General features: G+C 42.9%; 1 protein-coding gene across 3 annotated transcripts in view; it reads right to left on the bottom strand.

Annotated features, from left to right (window-relative positions):
- slc22a15 (solute carrier family 22 member 15) overlaps positions 1-12695 on the bottom strand; it is a 119460-nt gene that overhangs the window by 40404 nt on the left and 66361 nt on the right. For all 3 annotated transcript variants that reach the window (XM_078223642.1, XM_078223644.1, XM_078223643.1), the window contains exon 2: positions 8728-8874. In XM_078223642.1, the coding sequence (XP_078079768.1) occupies positions 8728-8874 (147 nt within the window). The remainder of the gene's footprint in view (positions 1-8727; positions 8875-12695) is intronic.

The following is a 12695-nucleotide window of genomic DNA, read 5'->3' as shown; positions in this document are numbered from 1 at the left end:
GCGTGCCATAAGGTAATGGAGTATACACCACAAGGTGGAGCAACAGACAGACAGCAACTACCATTGACTGGTCTTTTACCCGCACAGCCTGAAGCTATTGGAAAAGCATCAATGCCACCAGGCCTTCAGCAATAAAAGGATTAACTATTCTTTAGGAAGATCCAGCCTCAAGAGCACACCCTATCAGTCAATTAGACTATAACTCGATCTCAACTTATTTTATCTGCTTTGGCATGACATCATTCAATATCTTTAACATGACACAAATTATCAGAGTCTTGAAAATTCTAATCGTCACAGCCTTCGAAAATGGATTTCCAGATTTCCACCACCTTTTGTGATAGAAATGTTGGTAATTTTAAGATTGTGCTCCCTTCCTTTGGAGTCCCTCATTAAAGGAAACTGTGCCTGTATCTACCATCTCAAACTTTACTATCTTAAGCACCTCAACTTGAATACCCCTTTATCTTTCATACGCAAATAAATATATCCATCGTCCATGCAAATTCCTCATAATTTAACTCTCTAAGCTCCCATTTCATTCTGGATTGCATTCGCTAAATGCAATCTAACCAGAGATTTATACAACTGATTTATACACTTGCCTACCATGTAAAAGCTTAAAAAACAGTTTTAAAACTTGGGACAGATGATGCTGCCTTGACCAACATTCAGCCAAGCTACAGAAGAGCTGCACCCCACAGCTGTAAGTCATCCTGCTCACCAGTGTGTGGTCTGGAACCACCCATATATCAGAATACCCAGACCTCTTTAAAACGACAGAATTCTGCACTCACTCTCTATTTTTTTTTAAATTCTTCCATCAAAGTAGACTTCATATTTTTCCATATTATATACCCCATCTGCCAGATTTTTAAACATTCACGTAACATATTTTTTATTATTCATTCATGGGATATGGGTATCGCTGGCTATATGGGCATTGATTGCCCACTCATGAGAAGATGGTGGAGAGTTCCCTTCTTGAACCACTGCAGCCCATGTGATGTAAGTACAGCCACAGTGCTGTTAGGGAGAGAGTGCCAGGATTTTGACTCAGCGACAGTGATGGAATAGTGATATATTTCAAAGTCAGAATGGGGTGTGGCTTGGAAGGGGAAGTGATGATGTTCCTATGCATCTGCTGCCCTTGTCCTTCTAGGTCAGTGGTTCCCAAACTTTTTTCACTGGGCCGCACTTTCGGAATAAAAATTTGCTCGCGCCACACCGAATTTTTTATTGATAAGAAATACATTCAAAAACAAAAAAAAACAACTCCTAGCAGTGCTTAATTCATAACATAGAACACAACTACTTTATAATATCATGTGACATCCAGAAAGTATAAAACAATGCAGCTACATAAAAACATGATTCATTCCCAAAATATACTTATAGACGAGCCTCTTACATATGTAACCTTAAGTAAGGATACAAACTCAATGAGAGGTGTGAGCTTGTTTTTGTCGGGTAATCTCATTTATATTAGGTCTAATTTGAGACAAACAAACTCTCATCTCCTCATCAACACAAAGAAGCCTTTCTCTTTTCTGGTCTTTGATATTTGTCAGAGCTGAAAATCCCTGTTCACGACAATATATCGTGGAGAACTGTAGAAGAATAGCTCATGCTCTTGAAGAGATGCGCGGATACTGTTTCTGGTTGTATATCCAAAAAGAGTCCAGTGGCATACTCCCGTGTTTCATTTTCAAGGTGCAATCACTCGAAATGCAGGCCATTTCCTCCTCCTCATCCAATGTCAGACCTGAACAGCTGGAATTCGCAAAGGGCTCTCTAACCCAGTCGAATTTTTCTGTAGACAACGATGGGAAGTAAGGATCAATCTTTTCTACCAGTGTTGCAAGATGTTCCTGTATGAGGCCGTACAATTCATTGCTCGTTTTAAAACTTTTTACCAGTGGGAACATTTCAATGTTATGTTGCATCGCTCTTCCGAGCCAGAGCTGAAGCTTTTTTTTGAATGCAGTTAGTTTGTCTGTAGTTGTAAGGATATTGTCATCGCGGCCTTGCATACTGGCATTGAGCACATTCAACTAGAAAAAGATATCGGCCAAATATGCAAGCTTTGCACACCAGTCATTGTCATCCAGTTGGTGGTACAATGGGTCCCCTTCTTGTTCCAAAAATTCTCTTAATTCCTTCTTCAGTTCCAACACCCGATTTAAAACTTTTCCGCGGGACATCCAGCGAACCTCCGAGTGCAGAATTAGGCATTGATGTTTTGATTCCATGTCTTTGCAGAGTTGAGCAAATAACCGTGCCTTTCGTGATTTTGCTTTGATGAAATTCACAGTGCGCACAGTCTGATCTGGAACCAACTTCAAATCAGCTACAAGGGTCTTGGTGATTAATGCCTCTGTGTAAAAAACAGTGAGTTGATATTACATGTGGATTTTTCTGTTTGATGAGTGCCGCCAAGCCTCTCACATTCCCTATCATACATGGCGCTCCATCCGTACAAATTCCAGTACAAGAATCCCCTGAAATCTCAACTTGTTCCAAATACTCAGACAAGTTTTGGAAAATATCTTGTCCTCTGGTATGTTTTTCAAGTTCCTTGCAAAATAGAAACTGTGTGATTATTTCATCATTGTGAATGAATCTGATATAGGCAAGCAACTGTGCTTTTCCACTGATGTCGGTCGATCCATCAACTTGAATGGCAAATTTAGAATTCTTCATACTTTCGGAAACACGCTTCTCAATATGAGCTGACATATCAACTATTCTTCTGCGAATTGTATTATCAGACAAAAGAATTTCCATAACTTTTCACTCAGCATCATCACCAAACAAAGTTTTCACAATCAAGCTGCAGGCAGGCTGAATCAATTTTTCAGCTATTGTATGTGGTTTTGTCTGTTGAGCAATCAATTCAGCCACTTGGTAAGATACAATCTGCATCTTATCTGAGACTGTCATTCGTTTTTCGAAATATGATCGTTGGGATTTCTGCTGTTCCAAAGGCCTTTCAAAATATTGAACATCCTTGTTTGCCAGATTTCCATGTTTTGACAACAGATGGCTTTCATCTTGCCTGGGACCATATTGGAATTGGAAAGTTTCTCACCACAGATCAAACACATAGGCCGAGGTACATTTTCATCTCCAGTCCATGTGAAACCGAGACTCAGATAGCGATCCATATATTGTCGACAAACTTTCTTTTTTGGAGGTTTGCTTGGGCCCGCTACTGGTGTGGAATTAAACGACTCTTCTTCAGTACTCTGTTCGAAAGGCGATTCTGGATCACAACGTGGACTCGGATCGTCCTCAGCATCACTTGATGCTCTTGCTCTCACTTCGGAAAAATATTTATCCATGTTTAAATGTTTCTTTGATTGTCCTTGAATATTCCCGCCACACTTGCCATCCTCTCTCGCCGTACCAGTGTGGCGCGCCGCACCCTTAGGGAACCACTGTTCTAGGTGGCAGAGGCCATGGGTTTGGAAGGTGTTGTGGATGGAGCCTTGCTGAGTTACTGCAGTGCATCTTGAAGATGATACACACTGCTGCCACTGTGCGTCAGTGACGGAGGTAATGAATGTTGAAGGTGGTGCATGGAGTGCCAAAACGGGCTGCTTTGTCTGGATGGTGTCAAGCTTCTCAATTGTTGTTAGAGCTGCACTCATCCAGGCAAGTGAAGAGTATTCCATCACACTCCTGACTTGTGCCTTGTTGATGGTGGATAGGCTCTGGGGAGTCAAGAGATAAGTTACTTGCCGCAGTGCTCCTAGCCTCCGACCTGCTCTTGTAGCCGCTGTGTTTATGGGTGAGTCCATGGTAGAACCCACATATCCAACATCCCTTTCAGTGTCTTTGTATCCTCCTCATAACTTGCTTTCCTAACTATCTTTGTATCAGCAGCACTGGATTCTTTGCTACAAGATCACTAACCAAGCTTATCTCACTACAAAAGACCAGATCTAAAACAGCCTGTTCCCTTAGTTGATTACAGAACATATTGTTCTAAGAAACTGTCCCAAATGCAATCTATGAACTCATCCTCCAGGCTACCTTTGCCAATTTAATTCATCGAATCAATATAAAGATTAAAATTACCCAATATTATTGCAGCTCTTTTCTTACAGCCTCCATTATTTCTTGATTTATTCTCTGTCTTAAATGAGACTGGATTTACAAGATAATGGTTGGAATGCGAGTCTTTACAGGTAATTGATTACCTGTAAAGACTCGCATTCCAACTATTATCTTGTAAATTGAGTTTGTGTCTTTATATGCCCTGTTTGTGAACACAAGTCCTCACTCACCTGATGAAGGAGATTGAGACTCCGAAAGCTAAGCTGCCAAATAAACCTGTTGGACTTTAACCTGCTGTTGTGAGACTTCTTACTGTGCTTACCCCAGTCCAACGCCGGCATCTCCACATTAAGTGAGACTAGCATTAGAGTCCCAATTAACTACACCCACCAGTGATTTTTTTTTCCCTTTTCGATCGTGGTCGGTGCAGACTCGATGGGCCAAATGGCCTCTTTCTGCACTGTAGGGTTTCTATAATTCTCTACCCAAAAGCAGAAAATGCTGGAAAATCTCAGCAAGTGAGACAGTGTGTGGACAGAGAATCGAGCCAACATTTCGAGTCAGGATGACCTTTCGTCAGAGCAGCTCTGACGAAGGGTCATCCAGATTCAACGGAAGCTCTATTCTCTCTTCACAGATGCTGTCAGAGCTGCTGAGATTTTCCAGCATTTTCTGTTTTTGTTTCAGGTTCCAGCATCCACGGTATTTTGCCTTTATCTCTATCCAAATTAATTCTACATCTTGATTTTCCGAGCTATGACCATCTCTCACGACTCTATCCACATAGATATAAATCCCTTCTTCAGAACCAGTTAGCACAGAATCCGAAGATGCTTACTTGGGTACCAGATTTCCAGCCTTTGACACCTCTGGAGAGTGATCCAAACAACAGTATCACAGATTTCAGTCTCCAGAGCAAGAGATACGGAGAAAGCAACTTCTCTCTAAAGATCTCAAAAAGCAGATTGCCTTGAGCTTTCTGTGAAAGCCGAGATGTGCCCAGTCATTTGACCTTACCTGTCAATCAGTCTACGATGCAATATCCCAGGGAAAAAGACAAACTAACAGAACCCTGCATTAGTCCAGTTTAAAACAAACATTGCAACAATTAAGATAATTGTGCTGCTACTGGATCCAGACAAAATGGCTCTGATAAAATGGAAGGGACTAGAAACACATTCAGCACAGAAACATGACTAAAATAATTTCTTAAAGGCACAGTATCATCACAGCTAGTTTATAAAATATTCCCAACATCTGTCCCTCCATTAATCTGCGCAGCAGTGCACTCCATTTCTTTCAATTTGTTACCATCTTTAATGTCCTCAATTAGCCATTGAGCATAGTGTATTTGACTTTTTATTGGATGTGGACATCACTGGCTAGGCCAACATTTATTGCCCATCTCTAGTTGTCTTCAGAAGGTAGTGGTGAGCCGTCTTCTTGAACCTCTGCAGTCCCTGAGGTGTAGGTACACCCACAGTGCTGTTAGGGAGTTTCAGGATTTTGACCCAGTGAAGGAACAGCGATATATTTCCAAGTCACACTGGTGAATGGCTTGAAGGGTAAGTTTCAGGTGGTAGTGTTTCCATGCATCTGCTGCCTTTGTCCTTCTAAATGGTAGTGGTTGTGGGTTTAGAAATGCTGTGGATGGTGAGTTCCAACTGTGCAACTTGTAGATGGTACACACTGCGACTACTGCGTGTCAGTGGTAGAGGGAGTGAATGTTTGCGAATGGGTGCCAATCAAGCAGACTGCTTTGCCCTGGATGTTGTCAAGAGTGTTGTTGGAGCTGCACCCATCAAGCCAAGGGAGAGTATTCCATCACACTCCAAACTTGTGCCTTGCAGATCGTGGACAGGCTTTGGGGAGCCAGGAAACAAGTTACACACCACAGAATTCCCAGCCTCTGACGTGCTCCTGTAGCCACCATATTTACATGGCAGGTCCAGTTCAGTTTCTGGTCACTGGTAACTCCCAGGATGTTGATAGTGGGGCATTCTGTGATGGCAATGCCATTGAATGTCAAGGTGCTACAGTTAGATTCTCTCGTTAGAGATGGTCAAATGGTACTTACCACTTTACAGCCCAAGCCTGAATATTATCCAGGTCTTGCTGCATTTGAACATGGGGCTACTTCAGTATCTGAGGAGTCGCAAATGGTGATGAACATTGTGCAGGCATCAGGGAACATCCCCACTTCTGACCTTATGATGGAAGAAAGGTCATTGAAGCAGCGGAAGATGGTTAAGCCCAGGACACTATCCTGAGGGACTCTTACTGAGATGATACAATGCCAACAAGCACAACCATTTTGCTTTATGCTAAGTCTGATCCCAACCAGCAAAGAGTTTCCCCTGATTCCCCCTGACTGCAGTTTTGCTACACTTGGTCAAATGCTACTTTGCTATCACGGGAAGTCACCTTCACTTCACCTCAGGAGTTCAGCTTTTTGTTCATGTTTGAACCAAGGCTGTAATGTGGTCAGGAGCTGAGTGATCCTAGTGGAATCCAAACTAAGCGTTAGTGAGCAGGTGTTACTTGATTGCACTGTTGATGACCCCTTCCATCAGTTTACTGATGATCGATAGTAGATTCCTGGCATGCCCTCCTGCACTCCTCATTGAACCAGGGTTGATTTCCTGGCTTGGTAGTAATGGTAGAGTGGGGGATATGCCGGGCCATGAGGTTACAGATTGTGGTCAAGTACAATTCTGATGGTCCACAGTGCCTCATAGTTGCCCAGTTTGGAGTTGCTAGATCTATTTGAAATCTCTCAGAATCATCCCTCACAAGTGATGTCCCAGACACCACCATCACCATCATAGGGTATGTCCTGGAAGGACAGGCCCAGCAGAGGTGGGGGCACAGTAGTATACTGGGAGTTACCCTGAGAGTCCTCAACATCGACTCTGGACCCCATGAAGTCTCATGGCATCAGGTCAAACAAGAGCAAGGAAAACTCCTGGTGATTACCTTGCACCATCCCCCTCAGCTGGTGAATCAGTACTCCTCCATGTCAAACACCACTTGGAGGAAGCACTGAGAGTGGCAAGGGAGCAGACTGCACAGCAGGTGGGGGGGACTTCAATGTCCATCATCATGGGTGCTTCAGTGAGCTGCAAGGACCAAAATAAAACCGCTCAGATCAGAAAGGAGAATTTTAGGTGCGATCTGACCCTTTCATGAAACAATTCTGCAATCAAGCAGGATCATGCTGTTCAAAGTAAAATGATGATTCAAATGATAATACAAAATGTTCAGGCCTGGTTTGGGGGCACAAGGGGAGGGGACAGAGGGGGGGGCATAAAGAAGTATGAGTGCCTCCTGTTTAGCCCATCTCTCTGATTACCTAGCAGGTGACTAATGGCCTCTGACCAGCATTGTTGATATTGGTGTTCTGGCTTCTTTATGCAGTTCTTCTCTCTGTATTTACCCACTGATTGCTCATCTGTGTACAGAATAATCACATATACACCCCACACAAACACAATTGTGCCACTGAACCATGAAAAGATCAGGACTGTCCCAGTTTCCATCCCGAGACAGTGTTCAGTCCACTGAGCTCAATTGTCAGACCTGTGTAACCAGTTCCAGACTCACGCAGCTGAGGGAAAGAAAAATCAGCCAACATCTCCACAACCTCTTCCTGAAGTTGAGCACAGCCTTGTAGTAGATCAGGTCTGGCTACAACACTAATTCAAAAAAGCTGCTAGTGCTCAGTACGCCGACTCATAAGGAAGAGATAAAACCATAAATTATCATTCACAAAAAGCAGGGGCAGTGGGATGAGGAAGAAAAGGGACACTGGCGAGGCCTGGTTCAGCTTATCGAGGCCTATTATGTTACTTATAAAACCAGAGGAGTCAATGACAGCTTGTGCCAAGGTTAGAATTCTCACACAGAAACTGTGCGATTGAACCTCCACAACCACATTTCCATATGAAAATCAATACAACTACGGAAAAAATGAGGACAAACTTCTTAAAGACAACTGCCCAAATTTCACTCAGTCCCGGTCCTGTTGAATCATGGAACCTCACATTCTGCCAAATATCCATTCCTCAAACAAAGACCAGCCTCTCTCACACGCAAGACTCGATTAAATAATGCAATGACCCCTCTGATGCCTCAGCAGGTTTGCACAGTCAGTAGCTGAGCTCTACAGGCCAGCAGGCCATAAGTTTGATCCCAATCTGTGCTTTGATCACTCGACATTAACCTTGTTAAGGGAAGAGGTACTCAGCCAGGATTCCTTCCCATTTGACACCTGCTGGAAATTTAAATGAGTGTGCAACACAGAAAGAGGCCATTCAGCCCAAATGCTCTGAGTGTCCTTGCCCCAGACAGGCCGCTTCATCTTACTCTATCAGCATATAATTTTATTCCTTTCTCCCCCATCTACTGATCCAATTTCCCCTTATATAGACATATGTACATCAAGAGGGTGAGTTTTCGTTCAGCTATGATGATTGTACAATCACTGGTACTCAAGGAATAATGGATGGTATACCAGAGGTATACCAGAGGATGATCAGCAGATGTGGACTGCACCCAAAGCAAGCAAGGAGTAGAGAGGAAAGGCTGGCAAGATATGAATATTTCTGATAAATCACTCAACTGGAGGTTCAACTTTACACCACCCGGGTCACGCTGCCCAATTACCTCAGTTGCAATGGAGGTGAAATCGTCCTCAAATACGACGTGCTTGACAAGCTCCTCGTGCGTGCTGGGCACCTCTGGCGTGGTTATCCTGTACTTAGGCTGTGCTCCCACTAGTATAATCAGCATTGACTGACAGGCCACATAAATCTGGAAAGCAAACACATCACATCAACTCGTTACATCGAGCAGAATGAAACTTACTATCCATGAACCGACCTACAGCCACCAGCCTGACCCCGCTCAACCAGGGGGAACCACCCACATATCTGAGGGGCATCTTGACAATTTACAGGAGGTCAGTGACAGAGTTCAGCCACATAACTTAATTGCTGACAAAATATGCTGCAAAGTAATGAGTTCAGAAGTTTGAAGGGTGATTTAACCAAGGGTTTAAAATGATAAAAGGATTTAATAGGGCAGATACAGGAAAGTAAATCGATTAATTTTATAAATTGCATAAGCTTGGCTGGTACTTCGTAGAATATAAAAGAATGAGGAGTGACCCGAGTCAAGTGATTGAAATGTTAAAACTATTCAGTAAGTTAGATGTAGAGAAGCTATTTCCATTGAGAAAATCCAGATACCACAATCTTAGAAGTAGAATCAGTTCTTCAGTTGCAACATCAGAAGGTACATCTTCACACAAAGGGTATAGAAAGGTTAGAACTCTCTCTCCCGCCAGAAGGCTGCATGTTGAAGCTTTCAAACCTGTGAATGCTGGATTTTTGTTAGGCATTTAAAAAATTGGAGCAAAGGCAGGAAATTGGAGATGAGGTACAGATCAGCTGCTATGCAATTGATGGGAGAACTGCTTCAAGGGGCTGGCTGAACTCCTCCTGCTCCAGTAGTTCCCAACTGCTAGACAAAACACAGGACATGTCCCCTTACATAACTTTGTGCCAAGTACTTAATTAACTCACCGCAGAGCCAGATTTGACAACCCTCCATTAAACTCATTGTACCAATTTCCCATACAGTTATGCTCAACTCGCCCCATGTGATGGAGCCCTGGGAACACAAATGGGATCACAGTCAACAACTGTGATCAGAGCAGGATCACCGCATTTCACTCGCTCAGTGTAATACAATAAACCTCACCCATCAGACAATGTAATAGAGTGGGACTTGTGGCATTGTCTGGAAGCCACAAACAAATCTCCTGTTTTATTAATACAGCTGCTGCCAATTCATGGATTGGTCAGATCGAAGATGTCACTGGATCTGGGGTTATCCCCCTCCAGGGTGGCAAAACAATGCAATACTTCTATTTAAGGCAGATCCATCTTAGTGTCCCTGTCGGAAAGAAAGTAATCCAGTTACACCTGTAATTAGTAGAACTATCTGCAGTATTTTCACCATATCCTCTAAGAAAGGGCATCTCCTTACAGAGGCAACTTTTGAAATCATGCACTCGTCATGTCATGGTCCTCCTGTAACCCTGTACAGTTTAAGTGTATGCATAATTACAGCTTATTTAAATTGCACCACCAAATAGATGCATCATTACATTCCTGAACAGAAAAGAAGGAACCAGCATTTCTAGCGTGCCTTTCACAAAGATAGGAAATCCCAAAGCATTTTACAATCAGAAGTACTTCTGAAACGTAGTCACAGTTGCAATGTCAGAAATGCAACACCTAATTTGCACACAGCAAACTCTGACAGACAGAAGTGAGATCATTACCAGGTAATCTATTTTTAGAGAGGGATAAATATTGGCCAGAATGAGACACACCTCCTGACTATTCCATACATTTCACAAAGTACTTGAAGCAGACATGTTGAATTTCCAGCCAGCCGACCAGAAAAAGTTTCTGCTGCCAGCATTCACAAGAGCTTGTCAATGCATTGCAAACAAGTATTGGCAGCAGGAGCAGGCCTGCGATCCAATCCTCCCTTTAAACGTGGCACAATTCTTTCACTTCTGAGCATACTCCAGAAAAAGGCCAATCTGAAATTTTTTTCAACTTTTACCAGTAGAAACATCCCAATTATCTGTTTATAATTCTCAACGCCATATTGTAGCTGCCAGTCAGTCCTCTGCAGCCCTGCTGGAGCAGGAAATGCTCTCCCTCAGACATTTCATTGTATTAAGTTCAACTGATCAGCCTCAATGGTAGAAATTTATACCCAGACTCTCCCTCACAAACATTTCTCCAGTATATCACAACCTTCAACCATGGCTCCAGCACTCTCGCACGTAACCAACCCAATCTTCATGACTTAGAGGAAAACAATGAGTGAACATAACAGCAAAGGTAATGCCATTGACACCATCAAAGTCTATGGTGGTGTTTTCCTTTGCGACCCCATTAATTTAATCTCATTGTCCTGGGTCTCTTCTCAGTTTGTTTTGCATACCAGTATAGGTGGGTTTGCAGTGGGGTAAATGCTTGTACCAGCCTGGCACAAGCTTCAGGGATCAATGGTTCTTTTCCTGCCAACAATTTCGGAAATGCCTCTTCATAATCAAACCCAAGAACTCTGCTTCAAGAGGCGATCGAGGCAGACAATTCCACACTGACCTTCTCCACTTCGATTAATTTTGTGAACAATTAGAATTTGTTCCATTGGTCACATTCTTTGGAGCATCATCAATAATTAACACTACATGGTTAATCATTTCTATCATAACTCCGTAACCTTTTCAGCAACAAAACGTTGCACTATTTATTGATTTTGAATGGAAGTTTTATCAAGAGTCATGAAGAAGAGGTCTTTCCAGAAGGAGCAGGTGATAATATGCTGGCAAGTGGAATACTTGATCTCCCGGAACCAAAAATGCACACCACCTTGAACACAAATGGGATCACAGTCAACAACTGTGATTAGAGCGGGATCACCGCATTTCACTCTCTCAGTAAGTGTAATACACTGAACCTCACCCATCAGACAGTGTAATAGAGTAAACTGGACAGTGAACATTCCCCTCAGTGTAACAGAGAAAACTGGAGAGTGAACATTCCCCTCAGTGTAACAGAGTAAAATGGACAGTGACCACTGCCCTCAGTGTAACAGAGTAAACTGGACAGTGAACACTGCCCTCAGTGTAATAGAGTAAACTGGACAGTGAACATTCCCCTCAGTGTAATAGAGTAAACTGGACAGTGAACATTCCCCTCAGTGTAACAGAGTAAACTGGACAGTGAACACTGCCCTCAGTGCAACAGAGTAAACTGGACAGTGAATATTCCCCTCAGTGTAATAGAGTAAACTGGACAGTGAACATTCCCCTCAGTGTAATAGAGTAAACTGGACAGTGAACATTCCCCTCAGTGTAATAGAGTAAACTGGACAGTGAACATTCCCCTCAGTGTAATAGAGTAAACTGGACAGTGAACATTCCCCTCAGTGTAATAGAGTAAACTGGACAGTGAATATTCCCCTCAGTGTAATAGAGTAAACTGGACAGTGAACATTCCCCTCAGTGTAATAGAGTAAACTGGACAGTGAACATTCCCCTCAGTGTAATAGAGTAAACTGGACAGTGAATATTCCCCTCAGTGTAATAGAGTAAACTGGACAGTGAACATTCCCCTCAGTGTAATAGAGTAAACTGGACAGTGAACATTCCCCTCAGTGTAATAGAGTAAACTGGACAGTGAACATTCCCCTCAGTGTAACAGAGTAAACTGGACAGTAAATATTCCCCTCAGTGTAACAGAGTAAACTGGACAGTGAACATTCTCCTCAGTGTAACAGAGTAAACTGGACAGTGAACATTCTCCTCAGTGTAACAGAGTAAACTGGACAGTGAACACTGCCCTCAGTGTAACAGAGTAAACTGGACAGTGAACACTGCACTCAGTGTAACAGAGTAAACTGGACAGTGAACACTGCCCTCAGTGTAATAGAGTAAACTGGACAGTGAACACTGCCCTCAGTGTAATAGAGTAAACTGGACAGTGAACATTCTCCTCAGTGTAATAGAGTAAACTGGACAGTGAATATTCCCCTCAGTGTAATAG

Source organism: Mustelus asterias, chromosome 11 (genome assembly GCF_964213995.1).
Source record: "Mustelus asterias chromosome 11, sMusAst1.hap1.1, whole genome shotgun sequence".
NCBI lineage: Eukaryota > Metazoa > Chordata > Chondrichthyes > Carcharhiniformes > Triakidae > Mustelus > Mustelus asterias.
Note: the sequence above shows the minus strand (reverse complement) of the source record. Positions and strands in the feature narration are given on the sequence as shown.